The sequence below is a fragment of the Chiloscyllium plagiosum genome, chromosome 14 (assembly GCF_004010195.1).
Source record: "Chiloscyllium plagiosum isolate BGI_BamShark_2017 chromosome 14, ASM401019v2, whole genome shotgun sequence".
In the NCBI taxonomy this organism is placed as follows: Eukaryota; Metazoa; Chordata; class Chondrichthyes; order Orectolobiformes; family Hemiscylliidae; genus Chiloscyllium; species Chiloscyllium plagiosum.
Window position 1 is genome coordinate 4,072,551 of NC_057723.1, and position 22,298 is coordinate 4,094,848.

Here is a 22,298-nt window from a genome sequence, read left to right on the forward strand (position 1 = left end):
GAAGTGGCTCACCTCGTTGTTCAAAGGGTTGCTGAACTTCTCAGTATGCAGCAACTCTGGATCCGGTTTCCCAATACGATCATTCTGGGCATACGTTTTGCCCGTGGATGACCTGTGTGTGTTAGGAGCTACGAAGTCTCGCCTCGTTGATTGCAACGTTGAACATGACTCATAGCGGAAACTCTGAGAAAGTGGGTCACCACCGAATACCTCAACGTAATTTGGGGGAATCTGTATGTTTCTACTAGCCTTTTGAATTCCATTCAGAGAATGTGTGGTTTCAAGGCAACAACAAACTCCCAGGGAACAGTGCTGACCTCTCAGCGAACTCCTGCTTTTATGAACCTTCACCGCGAGAATAACTAAAATGACGAAAAAAATGCTTGAGATTGCTCCTAATGCGATGACCAAGGACAGGCTCAGATCAGGATTAAATCCGTGGTCTTCAGATGGACCAATGACGTTGGAGAATGTTTCAGCGTCATCACCAATCACAGATAAGATAATGGTGACTGAGGCAGAAAGAGATGGTGATCCATTATCTTTTACCAGAATCACCAACCTTTGCTTTGAGGCATCTTGAGCAACGATACGACGGATTGTCCAAATCTCCCCAGAGTCTCGTGAAATGGTAAAAAGATTATGCTGGGTAGCTTGAAAAATCGAATAAGAAAGGCGAGAGTTCTGACCGGCGTCAGCGTCAGTGGCGGATACCTTGGCCACTAAAGACCCTGGTTCTGCAAACCTGGATACTGTATCGACTGCTGTTGTCCCAGATTCGACTAATGGCTGCACAATGACTGGAGCATTGTCATTCTGATCGAGGATAATAACATCCACTGAAACATTACTTGTGAGTGATGGCGTTCCAGAATCCATGACATGAGCTTGAATCTGGAAGTTTTGCAATTCCTCGTAGTCAAAAGATTTCTGAGCGAAAATGACACCAGTGTCCGAGTTAATAGAGATGTAATTGAACAGGGAGACGTTCTGAATCGGAGTGTCCAGGAGAGAGTATTTCAGTCGAGCGTTCATTCCAATATCGGCATCAACGGCTGTAAGGAAAAATATAGAAGCGCCTACAGCATTATTCTCCATTACGTTTGTTGTAAATAAAGATTGCCTGAAATGGGGCGCATTGTCATTTATATCGGAAACCTCTACCTGAATGGTTTTCTCGGATGTAAGAGGAGGATTTCCTGCATCTGAGCATTTTATAGTAACGTCATACTTGGCGGTATTTTCACGATCCAGTGGTCGATGAACAAGTATTCCATAATAATTCTTTAGAGAGGAATCCAGTTTAAATGGAAGCTTATTTGAAATACGACATTGTACCTGCCCGTTTGTACCCGAATCTTTGTCTGCTGCAGTGAATAGAGCGACTACAGTCTCGACTGGTGCATCTTCCGAGACTATACTCGATAAAGACGTTAAAGTTACTTCAGGTGGATTGTCATTCACATCAATAATATTTAGCAAAACCTCACAGTGCCCCGACAGAGCGTCAGGACCTCCGTCTGTAGCTTGTATGTTAATTTCAAAGGCGTCGTTTTCTTCATAGTCCAACTTGCCTTTCACGCTGATTTCACCAGTTCTGGAATTCACGACAAACAGTTCCCGAACTCGAGCTGAAGTGTGGCTAACAAACGAATAGGTGATCTCTCCGTTCGCTCCACCATCCAAGTCAGTGGCATTTAATCTGATTACCTGCGTTCCTGTGGTTGCATTCTCCAATAGACTGGCTCTATAAACTGACTGGGGGAAGACAGGAGCATGGTCGTTTACGTCCTTTACGATGATTATGACCTGAGACGTGCCCGATCTGACAGGGACACCGCCATCCTTGGCTGTCAGCGTGAACCTGTAGCTAGAATCCTTTTCTCTATCCAAGGAGCTCTGTAGCACCAGCACGGGAGACTTCACTTTACCACCGCGCATTTGTACATCGAGAATAAAATAATCGTTTGGAAGGAGCTCATAGGTTTGTACGGAGTTAGTTCCAACGTCCAGATCGTGCGCAGACTCGAGTGGAAAGCGCGTTCCTGGAATAGTACGCTCTGACATTTCTAGGTGGAATTGTGTATTTGGAAAGCTAGGAGCATTGTCATTTACATCGAGAATCTCCACTGTAACCTGGTACAGCTTTAAAGGGTTTTCAAGGAAAACGTCCAAGCTTAGTGCACAACTGAGGCTCTGTCCGCAAATCTCTTCTCTGTCAATTGATTTCGTCACAATTAAAATGCCAGTGTCCAAATTTATATCCACATATTGTTTCTTGGGCCCGGCTACTATCCGCAAATTGCGAGCCGAGAGCTGCTTTACATCCAAGCTGAGATCCTCAGCGATATTCCCAACAAAGGCGCCGAGTTGCAGTTCTTCAGGAATCAAATAACGAATCTGTCCAAACACTAGATTCCAAGAAGAGAACATGCAGTACAAGAATTGGCATTTTAGAAGCCAATATATTTTATATCTCATTTCTAGAGTCAAACATTCCCCTTATTTCAGGATGTACCCGCAGCATTAGTTATTCTCCTGACAGCTACATGATTGTTTTTTCTATCGAAAGCAACTGAGATGTAGTAAATACCTGGACGTTTCGCGAATCGCTATGATTATATCAATCAAATCTTCTATTTTCTTTAAAATGTTCAGTAGATTCGTGAACAATTCGTACCGAGACGCTTGCAATCCAATTTACACTGAGTCTGATCAGACGTGGTGGTGTCTGGGTAGTGAAGGGGCTGTCCGGATCCCGAATCACATCTCAGCTTCTGATTGGTGAATAGCAGCATGTTTAAATTCGACCAATCATATTATTGTTGATTTCTTAAAGCTGGGCGTTCTGTGGTGAGTGTAAACACCGAGATTTATTGTTGCACAATTAAAAAAATTGAAAATGTTTGTCAAGGTATTGCTTCTCCCCATTCCCAAAGTTCCTTCTCGAACCAACTAATAACATACTACGTATGTTAGAAGAAATAAGAATAAAAGAACATGCGCCATCTGTCTCATTTGTGTGTAAGTATTACTTACTTTTTAATTCAGCTATGGTTATTTTATTATTGCATTCTGTCCCCCATTTAGGTATATCTCATCATAGGAACAGCAATCATTTCATTGCTCTCCACGGTCATAAGACAATAAATTCGGGCTCCATATAACGATCTAGTTTCACTTGTATTAATTTCCTTTGTCTGCAAAATACATATATTAATCTGTGAAATAACTCAACCTTGAGCCACAGATGATTATGAAGAATCATATGCAGAACTACTTATCCCTTACCCAGGTCTTACACTCTGGTCCAAGTTATAAAGTGTGTTATTTTAAGGTCATGTGTTGCTTTCAAAACATTAAAAGCACACATATGTGAACAGTTGTTTTCTAAGTTTAATGATACACGTAGTTCCATCACTTATTCGAAAACATGCAAACACAGAGGCCACCAAAGACGAGGGACAGCATTCCATTTTGAAGGCACAAAATGTATTTTTGACCAGTAAGACCATTTCAGAACTGCTCAAGCAATGAATTTGACGAATGCCAACATAGGGTTGTCAGGGTTCGAAATGATTCACTTTCAAATGCGCCCAAATTCACATTTTCAATTTGTTAAAATAATACCCATATGATGTTGTGTAATGAACCTGATAAAATGAATTTAGTGAGCAAAAATAAGTTGCATTTGATGTAGGTTATTAAGTTGTCATGGATTGAAAATTGATTAATAGAGAGTAAACAGAAATTGTGAAAGAAAATGGGTATTTTTTTTCTCACTGGCAGGAAGTGAGTTCTGGGGTTCTGCAGGGATCAGTGTTTGGGCCCCAACTATTTATGGCATGTATGAATGACCTGAATGAGGGAACCAATTGTAATGTAGCATTTCCAAGTTTGGTGATGACTCAAAACTGAGTAGGATTGCGAGTCACAAGCAAGAATGCAAGGCAACATCTAGATGTGGATATACAAAATAATCTGGTGTTATTGTATGCCAGTCAATGAATGAAGTCAGGCAGGGGATTTCGTCTTTCATTTTAAAAAGGTATGCATTCAGAAACAGGGATATCTTACTATTACAGGGCTTGGTGAAATTGCACCTTGAGTATTGCATGAAGGTTTACTATCTCTCCCTAAGAAAGGATATACTTGTCATTGAGGGATTGTGGAAGAGATTTCACTTGAGTAATAATGTCGTGGTAGGATTACCGCATGGGAAGCTTTGACTAGTTCTGCAATCACGAGGGCTTATAAAGATGAGAGGAGATTTGATTGAAACATGTAATGTTGAACAGGCTGGGCAGGGGAAAGATGTTTTTCCTTGTTGGGATGTCCAGAACCAGGGGTCACAGTCTTAGGATTTGGGATGAACCATTTAAGACTGAGATGTGGAAACATTGACTGAATAGAACAGAATGTCCACAGTGTGAAAACAGGCCATTCGGCCCATAAAGTTAACAGAAACCCTCTGAAGAACATCCCACTCAGGTCCATCCCTCGAACCCCACATTTCCCATGGCTGATGCACCTAACATATACATGCCTGAACAATCCAGGTAATTTAGCATGGCCAATCCACCTAATTTGCACATCTTTGGACTCTGGGAGGAAACTGGAAAACCAAGCAGAAACAGAGAGAATATGCAAACTCCATATAGTCAGTTGCTTGTGGCTGGAATTGAATCCAGGTCCCTGGTGCACTTAGACAGCAGTGTGAACCATTGAGCCATTGTGCAGCCCCTCTTCATTGTAATGGTTTTAAGGCTATGGGCTTCTCGGCCATACAAGACGAAGAGAGTCATGCCATTTAAAGTATTTCAGAAAGAGATAGATAAATATTTAGATGTTAAATACATCAAGGTGATTGGGGAGAAAGGAGGAATAAGTCTTAAAATAAAGGATTTGGTATGAACATATCGGATGGTGGAGCAGACTAGACAGCCAAATAGTTTAGTTCTGACCTTAGTTTCTGTTTTATTTTCATTTTTCTGCTTTCACCTATTTGGTTTATGATCATTCCCGGTTTACTTTCTTCATTTAATTGATGATACCTGCATATACATATTTATTTTTCAAATTAGATACTTCTCTGTCCGCACAGATACAATAATAGGAAAGATTTAGCCGGATATTTGACAAATGCAGTTCAGTTTCGGAAACCTAGTTAGGATAGAAGAGTCTGACGGAAGGGCCTGTTTCTATGTTGTCTGACTGTATATCTTCAAACAATTTTTCTAATTGTAAAATGCCACCATGGAAATAAGGATTTTTCTTTCACCTGACTATCCACCCAATGTTGGCTCACTGAAAAATGTACTTACATGAATAAAGTATGCTCGTGTAATTCAGAAACATTTTAAAAGCTAGGGATTCAAGACTGGCTCCATAAAGTCCACGTGGTGTAAAAGGAACAAATGAAATTTACAGCCCAGGAACAGACTCCTCGGCCCTCCCAGTCTGAGCCAATCTATATCCACTGTCTAAACCTATCGCCCAATTCTTAAGCATCTGTATCCCTCTGCTCTCCATTTACTCCTGCATCTGTCCAGATGCACCTTGAATGGATCTATCATGGCTGCCTCTACTACCTCTGCTGGCCACGAGTTAGAGGCACCTATCACCCTCGCTGTAAAGTACTTTTCACGTGTATTCCCCTGAAATGTTTCATCTCTCACCTTGAATGTGTGACCTCTCGTTATTGAATCCCTCACCCTGGGAAAAAAGCTTATCTCTATCCACTATGTCTATACACTTCATGATTTTGTAGTCCTCAATCAAGTTTCCTCCCAATATCTTTTTTCTAATGAAAACAATCCTAAACTACTCAACTGCTATCATAGATAGCACCTTCCATACCAGGCAACATCCTTGTAAATCTTCTCTGCATTCTCTCCAAAGTGTCCACATCCTTTTGGTAATGTAGCGACCAGAACTGCACACAGTATTCTAAATGTGGGCCACTATAAGTCGTGTACAATTTTAACATGACCTGCCAGCTCTTACACTGAATACCTCGTCCGATGAAGGCAAGCATACCTTCTTGACCATTCTATCTACCTGTGGAGCCACCTTCAGTGTACAATGGATCTGAACTCCCAGATCTCTTTGCTCATCAACTTTTCCCAAGGCTCTTCCGTTTACAGTATGTTTGTTCTAGAATTAGAGTTCCAAAAATGCATCACCTCACATTTGCCTGGATTCAACTCCTTCTGCCACTTCTCCGCCCAACTCTCCAGTCTATCTATATTCTCCTGTATTCTTTGACAGTCCCCTATGCTTTCGGCTACTCCACAAATCTTTGTGTCACCTGCAAACTGACTGATCAGACCAATTAATGTCCTCTTTCAGATCATGTGTGTATATCACAAGCAACAATGGCCCCAGCACTGATCCCTGTAGAAACCTACTGGTAACTTTGCTCCATTTCAAGAAATTCCCTATTCTCTGTCTCTTGTTGCTCAGTCAGTTCTTTATCCATCTAGCTAGAACACTCTGCACACCATATGACTTCACTTTCTCCATTTGTTTACCATGAGGAACATTATCAATCACCTTACTAAAGTCCATGTATCTGACATCTACAGCCCTTCTTTCATCTATCATCTTGGTCACTTCCTCAAAGAACTCTTGTGTTCCAGGAAATGAATCAGAAGTGTCTTCCTTGCTCTTCAAACTCTGTCGTGAAATGTAAACACCTTGTGAAGTCAAAGCATACAAATAACCCGTGAAAGCACCAGAATCTCTTCCCTGACAAGAGACCAGAAGATTCAAGTATGTAAGTGTAAACTAAGTTGCCATTTCCTGGATGAGATTATATCAATCCCACAGCTATAAGGATTTAAAATCAGTTCTTTTTCGATTAACAGCTCCTAAAACAGCCAAATCCTCTTGTCTATTGGTAAAACAATCACAATTTTACACAACAATTCCAATTTCATATGAAACACATGAACTACTGTGAGTGACAAAATTCAAAGCAAGTCTTATATGTAATGTATTGAAATGGATATTAAATAGTTTTGATAACGATATCAAAGAATCACAGAATTATGACAAAGCAGAAAGAGAAAATTCAGTATATTGTGTCTGAATTTTCTCTTTCATCTACTCCAATTGCATTACCTAGTTTCAATAGACTACCTTTTCCCACGTCATAATATTTTTAAAAATGCAATGGTCTCTTGAATGCCTCAATCAAAACTGCCTCCACCACATTTTCATGGAGTGCATTCCATCCCCTAACAACTCATTTTGTGATAATCTGCATAAAATATATTCAGGTTTTGCACTTCATTGAGACTTTCCCGACAAACATTACTATTTTTCTGAAAAACGTCAATAACCTCATAAACCTTACAAATAGTCCACAGTTCGCCATTCCATTCTCCACTGTATCTGATTATGTTTGAGCAGGCAAGACGATAGTGAAGAACTCCACTCACGTTTCAGCTTCTGATTGGGCAGTAGGGAGCTCTCACATTCAATCAATCACTGTGCAGACTACTTCTTGAAGTCTTGACAGTTTTTTTTAGGTAAGTTTAAGATTTATGGTTGCGCAATTATTTCGTTTTTATTTTGTTTGTAATTTTAGTTCCCTTTTTGGGAATATTACTTGTGAGATAGCTTATAGTGGCTAACCAGTTCAGGATTACCTTTTTTTCTGAGAAGCACATTTCTTTACACTATCCATTCATTTTCTGGTGCTTCACCATTCAAATGTGCTTAATCGAATTTAACCATCGACTTATCAACATTTACTATTTATTACTTACTCATCCACTGTGACAACATTTTATGACTCAATAACAGGATCACTTGAAGTAAAGATATAGTTGACAAGTATGATAACGTTAAATATTGTGGATACTGGAGATCTGAATTAAAAACAAAACGTGCTGGAGAAACTCAATAGGTCTGGCAGAATCTTAGAGTCAGAAACAGAGTTAACGTTTTAATTTTTATGGTATGTTCGATGCAAAGTCATATTGGATTCAAAACATGAACTCTGTTTCTCTCTCTTCAGATGCAAACAGATCTGTTGAATTTTTCTCAAAGATTTTGATTTTATTGAAGTATAAGTGTCTGATGCAAGATGGTTTGTGGCTGGCTTACTATTCTCTCTGGGGTTGATTAACAGATGGGAATAAATAGAGAGTAAGGTGTTGTTTAGTGGTTGGGGTACCAGGCCTCATCGCGTTTGCATTCTAAACAGTGTGCAAATACACAGCGTAGCCCCTCAATTCATATAATTAATCACATGTATGCAAGAGTGGGTTTACTGTTTACTGCATTATATAATACACAATCAAAAACGATCAAGAAGATTAATTGAATTTGCTCATATTTCTGTGAGAGCCATCAGCAAGTTCAAATCTTCTTTCTTTGGATTAGTTTCAAATCCAACCGTTACATACTTACTTTACAACCTCTGGTTAGAATTGCAATCCTCTGTACTTGTGTGGCTACATCTAAACCGAAAGGTCTTTGCTGCACAGTGAATGTCCACGATGAGAGAGTGTGGGTTGTGAATGAGGCACGGATTGGATGGATAGGCAGGGTATTTTCCCAAAGGAAGAACTGTCAATTACTAGGGAAGACAGGTTTAAGCTAAAACAGATTTAAAGGAAATGGAAGAAGCATGTTATTAAACAGTGGATGGTCAATGTCTGGAATGAGCTATCAGAGAATGTGGTGGAGGCAATTGCAATAAGAACAACTGAGCAGCATCTTGTCAGATATGTGAATAGGTAGGGAACAGATAGATACAGACCATGTAGATGAAAAAAAGTTTTTAGTTTCAAAAGGCAGTATGTGTTGCTGCAGTCTTGGTGGGCCAAATGGCTTGTCCTGTGCTGCGCTGTTCTTTGTATTTTGTCATGTCTGTATTTTCAATGCTAATAGATAAGCAACTATATACTTAAAAAGAATCCTAAAACGATAGTGAACACAGAACAACTAGTAAACATGAATTCAGAACTTATTGAAATTACATTTAATCACAGTAGTGTCATAGAGTCATGCAGCATTGAAACAGACCTTTCTAGCCAACCATTCCACACCACCCATAATCGCAAACTGAACTAGTCCCACCTGCTTCTGCTTGGCCCATATCCAACCAAACTTGTACATGTACTCAGTGAAACATTTTCTAAACGTTGCCAATGTAATCACACCCACCATTTCCTCTGGAGGTTCATTCCACACACAAACAACTCTCTGCAATAAAAATGCACTCCTCATGTCTTTGTAGAAGTTTTATCCTTTCACCTTAAAATTATGCACCATGGCCTTGAAATCTTCCACCCTAGTGAAAAGAGATCTGCCATTCACCTTATGTATATCTCTCATGATTTGATAAGCCTCTATAAGGTCACCCCTCAACCTTCTGTGCTGCAGTGAAAAACTCCCAGACGATGCAGCGTCTCCTTACAACTTAAACTCTGCATTCTCAGCAACATCCTGGTAAATCTCTTCTGAACCCTCTCCAGCTAAATAATATCATTTCTATTACAGGGCGATTGGAAGTTATAGATTGTGAACAAAAGAATGGTCAGAGGCTAAGAATATTATGGTGACTAACTCACCTCCTGACTCCTCAAAGCCTCTCCACTACCTACAAGACACAGGTCAGCAGTGTGATAGAATATTCCCCACTTGCTTGGATGGGTGCAACCCTAAAATCTTGACACCAACCCGGGCGAAGCAACCTACTTGATTGGCAACACATCCATAAGGATCCACTCCTTTCACCACCAATGCTCAGTATCAGCAGTGTGTGACATCGACAAGAAGTGCTGCAGAAATTCATAAAAGTTCCTTAGACAGCACCTTCCAAATCCATGACCTCTCCCACGCAGAAGGTTAAGGGTGGTAGATAGACGGGAACACCACCACCTATAAGTTCCTCTCCAAGCCGCTTACCATCCAGACTTGGAACTATATTGCCTACCACTGGGTCAAAATCCTGGAATTCCTTCCTAATGGCATTGTGGGTCAAACTACAACAAATGGACTGCAATAGTTTAAGAAGGCAGTTCCCTAACACCTTTTCAAGGTGAACTGGGGACAAGCAATAAATGGTGGCCAGTTAGCGACCCCCATGAGTGAATTAAAAAAAAACAAATCTCTGGGGATACCACCATTGAATCGGAAAATCTGAGAAGAAATTGATATTATGCAGGAAATTAAGTATGCATCTATATACACTAAATAAACACTTAAATAGTTTGCAAAAGATGCATTTTTTTTTGTACATCCAAAGATCAACCTTTATTGTTTACCAATTGACCCGAAATTGAAATAGTAAAAGGTGAAGTTGCCATAGTCCTTCTGATCATTAGGATTAATCGCGTATTAGATTAGATTAGATTAGATTACTTTACAGTGTGGAAACAGGCCCTTCAGCCCAACAAGTCCACACTGACCCGCCGAAGCGTAACCCACCTATACACCTACATTTACCCCTGACCTAACACTACGGGCAATTTAGCATGGCCAATTCACCTGACCCTGCACATCTTTGGACTGTGGGAGGAAACCGGAGCACCCGGAGGAAACCCACGCAGACACGGGGAGAATGTGCAAACTCCACACAGTCAGTCGCCTGAGGCGGGAATTGAACCCGGGTCTCTGGCGCTGTGAGGCAGCAGTGCTGACCACTGTGCCACCGTGCCGCCCTAGGGTTGGGTATTAGGGAGGGTTGAGTGATGGTGGTTTAACCTTATGTGTGGGAGAGTTCAAGAAGCAGAATCATTCATGGGAACCTCAACCAATGCAGGAATTGAACGCCTGTTGGTGTTATTTTACATTATAAATCTGCCATCCAACCAACTGAGCTAACTGACAACCAGCTGCAAAGTATGGTGGCTACAAGAGACAGTCGGAACCCACAATTTTTTTAACAGGTATCGCCTCTCCTGACTGCACAGGCCCGTCCAGAAGAGTGAAGGCACAAATTAGGACTGTGTTGGAATGAATTCCATTTGCTTGGTTGTATGCATATCCAATAACACTCAGGATATTTAACGCCACCCAGGACAAAGCAGCTTTTTTGACTGACATATCATATAATATCTTCAATATCCACTCCTTCCACCATCAATGCACAGTGGCAACAGTGTGTACCACATACAAGATGCATTGCAGCAACTTACCAAGTCTACTGCGAATGCACCTAGAAGGACAAGACTAATGGATGCAGGAAAAGCAACTTGACATAGCACAGACTGTCCTAGTCTGGATGTATAACATGGAGCATTGTGGAGTCAAATCGGAGGAGTTCCTTACTAAATATAGGGCCCTCATGGACAGCACTTAGAACATACTTCCTTTAGGACAACTGGGGTCATACAATAATGCTGGCCAAACAGTGATGCTCACGTTGCTTGAAAATATAAAACAAGCAAAAACAAATCAAAGCTGCCAAGAACCTATTCCCATTTTCAAAGTGACTCACCTCATTGCTCAAAGGGTTGCTGAACTTCTCAGTATGCAGCAACTCTGGATCCTGTTTCCCAATATAATCAGTCAGGGCATACGTTTTGTCCGTGGATGGCCTGGATGTATTGGGACTTATGTAGTCTCTCCTCATTGACTGCAATGTTGAACATGACTCATAGCGGAAACTTTGAGAAAGTGGGTCGCCACCGAATACCTCAACATAATTTGGGGGTATCTGAAGGCTTCTACTAGCCTTTTGAATTCCATTCAGAGAATGTGTGGTTTCAAGGCAACAACAAACTCCCAGAGAACAGTGCTGACCACCAAGTGAATTCCTGCTTTTATGAACCTTCACAGCGAGAATAACTAAAATGACGAGAAAAAGGCTAGAAATGGTTCCTAATGCGATGACCAAAGAAAGGCTCAGATCTGGCTCGAATCCATGATTTTCAGATGAACCACTGATGTTCGAGAAAGCTTCAGCTTCACCACCAATCACAGATAAGATTATGGTCACTGAGGCAGAAAGAGATGGTGATCCATTATCTTTTACAAGAATCACCAACCTTTGCTTTGAGGCATCTCGAGTAACGATACGGCGGATTGTCCAAATCTCCCCAGAGTCTGGTGAAATAGTAAAAAGATTATGCTGGGTAGCTTGAAAAATCGAATAAGAAAGGCGAGCATTGTGACCGGCGTCAGCGTCAATGGCGGATACCTTGGCCACTAAAGACCCTGGTTCTGCAAACCTGGATATTGTCTCTACTGCTGTTGATCCAAATTCGACTAATGGCTGCACAATGATTGGAGCATTGTCATTCTGATCGAGGATAATAACATCCACTGAAACATTATTTGCGAGTGATGGCGTCCCGGAGTCCATGACCTGAGCTTGAAACTGAAAGTTTCTTATTTCCTCGTAGTCGAAAGCTCTCTGCGCGAATATGATACCAGTGTCCGATTTAATAGAGATGTAATTGAACACGGAGGCGTTCTGAATCGGAGTGTCCAGGAGAGAGTATTTCAGTCGAGCGTTCATTCCAATATCGGCATCAAAGGCTGTAAGGAAAAATATAGAAGCACCTATTTCGTTATTCTCCATTACGTTTGTTGTAAATAAAGATTGTCTGAAATGGGGCGCATTGTCGTTTATATCGGAAACCTCGACTCGAATGATTTTCTCGGATGCAAGAGGAGGATTTCCGAAATCTTCGCATGTTACTGTAACGTCATACTTGGCGGTTTTTTCACGATCCAGTGGACGATGAACGAGTATTCCATAATAATTCTTTAGAGAGGAATCCAGTTTAAATGGTAGCTTATTTGAAATGTGGCACTGTACCTGCCCGTTTGTACCCGAATCTTTGTCTGCAGCAGTGAACAGAGCGACTACAGTCTCGACTGGTGCATCTTCTGAGATTGTAAGTGATAAAGACGTCAAAATTACTTCAGGTGGATTGTCATTCACATCAATAATATTTACCAAAACATCACAGTGCCCCGACATAGCGTGAGGACCTCCGTCTGTTGCTTGTATGTTAATTTCAAAGGCGTCGTTTTCTTCATAGTTCAATTTGCCTTTCACTCGTAGTTCACCAGTTTTAGAATTCACGGAAAACAGTTCCCGAACTGTAGCTGAAGTGTGGCTACCAAAAGAATAGTTTATCTCTCCATTGACACCACTGTCCAAGTCAGTGGCATTTAATATGATTACCTGCGTTCCTGCGGCTACACTCTCCAATAGACTGACTCTGTAAACTGACTGCGGGAAGACAGGAGCATTGTCGTTTGCATCGTTTACAACAATTGTGACCTGAGCCGTGCCCGATCTGACAGGGACACCACCGTCCTTCGCTGTCACCGTCAACCTGTAGCTGGATTCCGTTTCTCTGTCCAAGGAACGTTGTACCACCAGCACTGGAGACTTCACTTTACCACCGCGCATTTGCACATCGAGAATAAAATAATCGTTCGGAAGGAGCTCATAGGTTTGTACGGAGTTAGTTCCAACGTCCAGATCGTGCGCAGCTTCGAGTGGAAAACGCGTTCCTGGAATAGAAAGCTCTGACATTTCTAGGCGAAATTGTGTCTTTGGGAAACTGGGAGCATTGTCATTTACATCGAGAATCTCCACTGTAACCTGGTACAGCTTTAAGGGATTTTCAAGGAACACGTCCAAGCTTAGTGCACAACTGAGACTTGGTCCGCAAATCTCTTCTCTGTCAATTGTTTTCGTCACAATTAAAATGCCAGTGTCCAAATTTATATCCACATATTGTTTCTTGGGCACGGCTACTATCCGTAAATTGCGAGCCGAGAGCTGCTTTATATCCAAGCTGAGATCCTCAGCGATATTCCCAACAAAGGCGCCGAGTTGCAGTTCTTCAGGAATCAAATAACGAATCTGTCCAAACACTAGATTCCAAGAAGAGAACATGCAGTACAAGAATTGGCATTTTAGAAGCCAATATATTTTATATCTCATTTCCAGGGTCAAACATTCCCCTTATTTCAATATGTACCCGCAGCATTAATTATTCTCTTCATCATTATATCATTTTTCTTACATCGAAAGCAACTGCGAAGTAGTAAGTACCTGGATGTTTCGTGAATCACAATGATTATATGATTTAAATCTTCTATTTTCTTTGATATGTTCAGTCGATTGGTGAGCAATTCCTACGGAGCTGCTTGCGATCCAATTTTACAGTGTGTCTGATCGGACGTGATGGTGTCTGGGTAGTGAAGGGGCTGTCCGGATCCCATATCAACCATCTCAGCTTCTGATTGGTGAATAGCAGCATGTTTAAATTCGACCAATCAACTCACCGTTGGTTTCTTAAAGCTGGGCATTCTGAAGCGATTGCAAATATCTTGATTTATTGTTGCACAATAAAAAATATTTGAAGATGTACGTCAATGTATTGTTTATCCCGTGCCTAATGTTCCTTCTAGAACCAAATGATAACACACTATGTATGTTAGGAGAAATAAGAATAAAATAACATATGCGATCTGCCTCATTAGTGTGTAAGCATTATTTACTTAAAGGTTCAGGTATGGTCATTCTGTCATTGCATTCTGTTCCCAGTTTCGGTATTTCTCACCATAGGCACACAGTCTTTTCATTATTCTCTTCGGTAATGAGGCAGTAGGAATGACTAGAGTTTAACTTCTATTTTCAGACTCCATTTAAACATCCAGTTTTACTTGTATTAATGTCCATTCATTCCGTAATAAATACATTAATCTGTGAAAATATTCCAACTCTGAGACATTGGTTGATTATGGACAATCATATGCAGAACTATATATCCATTGCTCAGGTCTTACACTCTGGTCCAAGTTACTTAGTGTGTTATTTTTAAGGTAATCAGTCGCTTTCAAAATATTAAATGCACAATTCGTGAACCCTTGTTTTCTCAGCTGGGTGATACATGTAGTTCCATCAGCTGCTCGAAAACATGCAGTCACAGAGGCCTCCAAAGATGAGGGACAGCATTGTATTTTCGGCACAAAATGTATATTTGACCAGTAAGACCATTTCAGAACTGCTCAAGCAATGAATTTGACTAATGCTAGCATATTAATTTGTCAGGGTTCGAACTGATTCACTTTCAAATGAGCCCAAATGCACATTTTCAGTTTGCGAAATTAATACCTACATTAATACCTACATGATGTTGGATAATGAACGTGATAAAAATGCACAAATGAATTTAGTGCACAAAAATAAATTGTATATGGCGTAGTTTATTAAATTGTCATGGGTTTAAGTTTGATTGAAAGAGAGTAAACAGAAATAGTGAATAAATGGACTTGTTTTTCAGTGTCAGGGAGTTAATACTGGGATTCTGCAAGGATTGGTGTTTGGGTCCCATCTATTTATGACATGTATACTTAAGCTGGATGAGGGAACCAATTGTAATGTAACATTTCCAAGTTTGGTGATGTCACAAAACTGAGTGGGATTATGAGTCATGAGCGAGAATGCAAGAAGACATCTGGATGTGAATATACAAAAGAATCTGGTGTCACTGTATGCCAGCCAATGAAAGTAGCCAGATACCGGGTATATTGTCTTTCATTTCATATAAGGTATGCATTCAGAAGTAGGGATATCGTACTACTACAGAGCTTGGTGAAATTGGATCTTGAGTATTGCATGCAGGTTTACTGTCTTTCCCTGAGAAAGGATATACTTTTCATAGTTGGATTATAGAAGATCTTAGGATTACTCGCTAAGAAGTTTCAACTGGTTTAGTAATCATGAGGTCTTATAAGGATAAGTGGAAATTTGATTGAAACATTCAAAATTTAACAGGCTGGACAGAGGGAAGATGTTTTCCTTGCTGGGATGTCCAGAACCAGGGGTCACAGTGTCAGGATACAGGGTGGACTATTTAAAATGGAGTTGTGGAAATATTGATTAAAAGAACAGAATTCCCAGAGTATAGAAACAGGCCACTCAAGCCCTCCAAAGAGCATCCCACCCAAATATATTCCCCTACAACATCCCTGTACCCGTGCATTTCCCATGGCTACTGCCCCTAACCAACACATGCCTGAACACTCTGGATAGTCTAGCTTGGCCAATCACCTAATTTGGTTAACGTTAAATTGTAGGAGAAACTAGAGCGCCCAGCGGAAACCGGCATAGGCATGGGGAGAATGTGTACATTCCACACAGATAGTGCACCTGAGGTTGGACTTGAACCCAGGTCGCCGTTGCTATGAGATGGCAGTATTAACCACTGAGCCACTGTGCAGGCCTGCTTTGCTGTATTGGTCATGATCCTATGGAATTGTCTACCATAAAACACTATTGGGACCATTTCATTGAACGTACTTCAGAAAGGGATAGATAAATATTTAGATTTTAAATGCATAAAGGATATTGGGTAAAAGGAGGAATAAGTCTTAAAATAGAGAAATTGGCAGGAATATATCGGATGGTGGAGCAGGTTTGACAGCTAAATAGTCTAGTTCTGACCTTAGTTTCTGTTTTATTTCTGGTTTTCTACAATCAGTGTTTGATTTATGATCATTCCCTTTTTACTTACTTCTTGTAATTGATGATACCTGCATATACATACATATTTTCCAAATTAGATACTTTTCAGTCTGTACAGATACATGGATAGGAAAGATTTAGAGGGATATTTGTCAAATGTTGTTTAGTTTCAGAAACCTGGTCGGGATAGAAGAGTATGATTGAAGGGCCTGTTTCTGTGTCATATGACTGGATATCTTCAAACAACTTTTCTAATTGTGAAATGCCGCCATGAAAATAAGGAGTTCTCTTTCACTCCACTGACTGTCCATCCGATTTTGGCTCACTGAAAAATGTACTTACATGAATAAAGTATGCTCATGTAATTCAGAGACATTTTAAAAGCAATAGATTCAAGACTGCCTCCATAAAGTCCACGTGTTGTGTACTATGAAATGACTAGGACGTGTTCTCTTTGGTCTTCAAACTCTGTCATGAACTGTAAGCGCCTTGTGAAATCTAAGCATATAAATAACCTGAGAAAGCACTGGAATCTCTTCCCTGACAAGAGAATAGGAGGTTTAAGTATGTACTGTAAACTAAGTTGCAAGTTCCCGAATGAAATTATGACAATCCCACACTTGTAAGTGTTTAAAATCAACACTTTTTAGATTAACAGTTCCTCACTCAGTCCAATTTTCTTGTGTATTGGCAAAAAACCTCACAATTTTACACAACAATTCCAATTCTTCCATGTAACAATTGAACTACCATCAGTTCTTTGAGTGTCAAAATCCAATGCAATCTTATCTGTAATGTATTGAAATGTATTTTGAACAGTTTCGATAATCATATCAAGGAATCACAGAATTATGACAAAGCAGAAGGAAAAGATTCAGTATAATCTGTCTGTACTGTCTCTTTTATTCATTTCAGTTCCATTTCCTAGTGTCAATAGCCTGCCTTTTCCATATACATGCACATTTTATTTTTAAAAATTCCAATGCCCCCTTGAATTCCGCAATTGGAGCTGCCTCCACCACATTTTCCTGGAGTTCATTCCATACCCTAACAACTCACTTTTTGAGAATTTGCATAAAATGTGTTCGGGTTGTCCAGTTAACTGAGATTTTCCCGACAAACATTGCTATTTTTCTGAAAAACCTCAATAACCTCATAAGCATCAAAAATAGTCCACAGTTCGCCATTTCATTCTCCACTGTATCTGATTGTGTGTGAGCAGGCAAGGGGTTAGTGAAGATCTCCACTCATTTTACAGCTTCTGATTGGTCAGTCAGGAGCTTTAACGTTCAACCAATCACCATACACACTATTTCTTGAAATTTTGACGACTTTTTTTTAGTTGCGTTTCACGTTTATAGCTGTGTAATTTAAACTAAGATTTTTAAAATTTAATTTGTAATTCAGTTCCCTTTCTGGAAATATTACTTGTGAGATGCCTTATGGTGAAGAACCAGATCAGGGTTACCTTCTCCTTCGACTAAGCACGATTCTTTAGACCCTACTTATTACACTATCTATTCATTTTCTGGTGCTTCACCATTCGAAAGTACTTAACCGAATTTAACCAGACTTAACAACATTTACTATTTATTACTTACTCATCCACAGTGGCAATATTTTATGAATCAATAACAGGATCACTGGAAGTAAAGAAATGGTCGACAAGTACGAATACATTAAAATATTGTGGATGCTGAAGATCTGAATTAAAAACAAAACGTGCTGGAGAAGATCAATAGGTCTCGCAAAATCTTCAGACAGAGAAACAGAGTCAATGTCTTAATTTTTTATGGAATGTTCGTTGGAAAGCCATGTTGGATTCAAAACATGAACTCTTTTTCTCTCCCCTCAGATGCAACTAGGTCTGCTGAGTTTCTCTCGCACATTTTATTGAAGTACAACATAAGTGTCTGATGCAAGATGGATTGTGGCTGGCTTAGTATTCTCTCTAGGGTTGGTTATCAGATGGTAATAGACTGAGTATGGAGTATTGTGATGCTGGAAAAGCACAGCAGGCCGTGCAGGTTCCGAGGAGCAGGAGAATTGACGTTTCTGGCAGAAGCCCTTCATCCTGCTCGAAACATCAATTCTCCTGCTCCTCAGATGCTGCATGACCTGCTGTGCTTTTCCAGCACCACACACTCTCGACTTTGATCTACAGCCCTCACTTTCTCCTGAATATGGGGTATTGATTAGTGGGTGGTAAACAGGCCTCGTCGAGTTGTATTCTAAATAGGGTGTAAAGGCATGGCATACTCTCTCAATTCATAGTATTACTCACCATATATTCAAAAGTGGGATTTAGTGTTCACTGCATTTTGTCATATACAATCAAAAACTATCAAGAAGATTTTGCTCGAATTTCTGAGAATCCTCAGCAAGTTCAAATCTTCTTTGTTTGGATCTGTTTTCAAATCTAACCATTGCAGAACTACTTCACAACCTCTGGTTAGGACTGTAGTCCTCCGTAATTGTATGGGAACATCTAAACCGAAAGGTGTTACTGCACAGTTAACTTCTACTTGATTAAAGAGCGTGGGTAGAGGATGAGGCACGGATTGGATGGATAGTCAGGGTATTTTCCCAAGGGAAGAACTGTCAATTACTAGGGAACACAGGTTTAAGCTAAAACAGGTTTAAAGGAGATTTAAGAAGCATGCTTTTAAACAGTGGGTGGTCAGTGTCTGGAATGAGCTATCAGAGAATTTGGTGGAGGCAATTACAATAAGAACATTTAAGAGGCAAATATGTGAATAGGTAAGGAACCGATAGATACAGACTATGTAGATGATAAAAAGGTTTTTAGTTTCAAAAGGCATTATGTGTTGTTGCAGTCTTGGTGGGCCAAATGACTTGTCCTCTGCTGTGCTGTTCTTTGTACTTTGTCATGTCCATATTTTCAATGCTAATAGATAAGCAACTATATACTTCAAAAGAATCCTAAAATGATGTCGACCACAGAGCAACTGGTAAACATGACATCAAAACTTACTGAAGTTACATTTAATCACAGTAGTGACATAGAGTCACACAGCATTGAAACAGACCTTTCTAGCAAACCATTCCACGCCTACCATAATCTCAAAATGAACTAGTCTCACCTGCCTCTGCTTGGCCCATAGCCCTCCAAAAATTGTTTGTTCATGTACTTCTCGAAACGTCTTGTAAATGTTGCCACTGTAATCTCATCCACCACTTCCTCTGGAAGGTCATTTCATAGACAAGCCACTTTGTGCGATAAAAAAGGCACTCTTCGTATCTTTTAAAATTTTAAAAATATGCCCCATGGTCTTGAAATCTCCCACTCTAGGGAAAAGACACCTGCTATTCACGTTATGCATATCTCTCATGATTTGATAAGCCTCCATGCTCCAGTGAAAAACTCCCAGCCTATTGAGCATCTCGTTATAACTTAAACCCTGGATTCTCGGCAACATCATAGTAAATCTCTTCTGAACCCTCTCCAGCTTAATAATATCTTTTCTAAAACGGGGTGATCATAAGTTATCAATTGAAAATAAAAGCATGGTCAGAGATGAAGAATACCTTGGCGACTAACTCAGCCCCCCGACTCCCTGAAGCCTCTCTACCACCTACAAGACACAAGTCAGCAGTGTGATAGAATAATTCCCACTTGCTTGAATGGGTGCAACCCTAAAAACACGCAAAAATCTTGAGACCATCCAAGGCAAAACAGCCCACTTGATTGGCACCACAGCCATAAGGATCGATTCCTTCCACCAGTGCTCAGTGTCAGCAGTGTATGACATTGATAAGAGGTGCTACAGAAATTCACTAACTCTCCTTCGACAGCACCTTCCAAATCCATGACCTCTCCCATGCAGAAGAGTAAAGGGGGCAGATACACGGGAGCACCACCACCTATAAATTTCTCTCCAAGTCACTCACCATCCTGACTTAGAAATATGTTGCCTACCGCTGGGTCAAAATCCTGGAAATCCTTCCTAATGGTCAAAGTACAGCATATGGACTGCAGCGGTTTAAGAAGGCTGCTTGCTACCACCTTCTCAAGGGCAACTGGGGACAAGCAATAAATGGTGGCCAGTTAGCGACACCCATGAGTGAATTAGAAAAATAAACAAATCTCTGGAGGTATTACTATTGAATCAGGAAATGTGAGAAGACGTTGGCTTGACGCAGGAAATTAAGTATGTATCTATATACATTAAATAAACACTTACATTGTTTACAAATTTTGTATGTTCTGAATGTTTTGTACATCCAAAGATCAACCTCTGGTTGTTTACCAATAGACCCGAAATTGGAATCGTAAAAGTTAAAGTCACCAGAGTCTTTCTGATCATTAGGATTGTTTGCGTACTTGGGAGGGATGTGTGGTGGTGGTTTAACCTAAGAGCCATCACCTCAGGTGAGAGAGAGGTCAAGAAGGAGAATCACTCATGCGAACTTCAACCAATGCAGGAATTGAACTCCTGTTGGTGCTAATTTGCATTACACACCTGCCAACTGAGCTAACTGACAAGCAGTAGAAAAGTATGGTGGCGACAACAGATAGTCAGAACCCACTAACTCAGAACAGGTATTGCATCCCCTAACTCCCTGGACACGTGCAGAATCGTGAAGGCACAAATTAGGAGTGCGATGGAATGAGCATCATTTTCTTAGAGGTATGCATATCCAACAACACTCAAGATATTTAACGACATCAAAGACAAGGAAGCCCGTTTTACTGGCATACCACATAATACCTTCAAGATCTACTCCTTCCACCATCAATGCACAGTGGCAACAGTGTGTACCACGTACAAGATGCGTGGCAGCAACTTACCAAATCTATTGTGATATTCTTTGCAAATGCACGACAAGTAGCACCGAGAAGGACAAGAATAACAGATGCAAGAAAAACAGCTTGGCCTAGTACAGACTGTCCTGGCCTGGAAGTAAAACATGGGCCAAAAATGTAGTGGAATCAATTTGGAGGATTTCCTTCTTCAATGCGGGTGAATACACCAATGCCACATGGAAGATATCAGTTGAGGAAGGCATCTGGAAACCACTTTCTTCAGGACAACTGGAGCTATACATTAATGTTCGCCAAACATTGATGCTCAAGTTGCCTGAAAAAAACCCAAAAACAAATCAAAGCTGCCAGCATCCTATTCCCATTCTCGAAGTGGCTCACCTCAATGTTCAAAGGATTGTTAAACTTCTCAGTATGCAGCAACTCTGGATCCTGTTTCCCAATGTAATCATTCTGGGCAAACTTTTTGTCCGTGGATGACCTGTATTTGTTGGGTGTTATGTAGTCTCGCCGTGTTGACTGCAACGTTGAACACGACTCATAGCGGAAACTCTGAGAAAGTGGGTCACCACCGAATACCTCAACGTAATTTGGGGGTATCTGGAGGTCTCTACTAGCTTTTTGAATTCCATTCAGAGAATGTCTGGTTTGAAGGCAACAACAAACTCCCAGAGAACAATGATGACCACCAAGTGAATTCCTGCTTTTATGAACCTTCACAGCAAGAATAATTAAAATGACGAGAAAAATGCTAGAAATGGTTCCTAATGCGATGACCAAGGAAAGGCTCAGATCAGCACTGAACCCAGGATTTTCAGATGAACCAGCGACACTGGGGAATGTTTCAGCTTCTCCACCAATCACAGATAAGATAATGGTCACTGAGGCAGAAAGAGACGGTGATCCATTATCTTTTACCAGAACCACCAACCTTTGCTTTGAGGCATCTCGAGAAACGATACGACGGATTGTCCAAATCTCCCCAGAGTCTGGTGAAATAGTAAAAAGATTATGCTGGGTAGCTTGAAAAATCGAATAAGAAAGGCGAGCATTGTG

The 22,298-nt window shown here is 40.5% G+C and overlaps 2 protein-coding genes across 8 annotated transcripts in view; both read right to left on the reverse strand.

Moving 5' to 3' along the window:
- Positions 1-22,298, reverse strand: part of LOC122556420 (protocadherin beta-15-like) — a 200,098-nt gene that overhangs the window by 96,350 nt on the left and 81,450 nt on the right. Inside the window, exon 1 of one of the 7 annotated variants that reach the window (XM_043703035.1) lies at positions 11,459-14,487. The exons of 5 other annotated variants lie outside the window; for them this stretch is intronic. In XM_043703035.1, coding sequence (XP_043558970.1) covers positions 11,459-13,927 — 2,469 coding nt within the window. In that variant the 5' untranslated portion in view covers positions 13,928-14,487. Of the gene's footprint in view, positions 1-12; positions 2,714-11,458; positions 14,488-22,298 lie in introns of those variants that run through there. One more of the 7 variants, XM_043703036.1, reaches the window with a different exon arrangement.
- Positions 20,014-22,298, reverse strand: part of LOC122556872 (protocadherin gamma-A9-like) — a 21,597-nt gene continuing 19,312 nt past the window's right edge. Inside the window, exons 5-6 of the mRNA XM_043704128.1 lie at positions 21,624-22,231; positions 20,014-20,052 (exon numbers count right to left, since the gene is read on the reverse strand). Of these exons, the coding sequence (XP_043560063.1) occupies positions 20,014-20,052; positions 21,624-22,231 (647 nt within the window). The remainder of the gene's footprint in view (positions 20,053-21,623; positions 22,232-22,298) is intronic.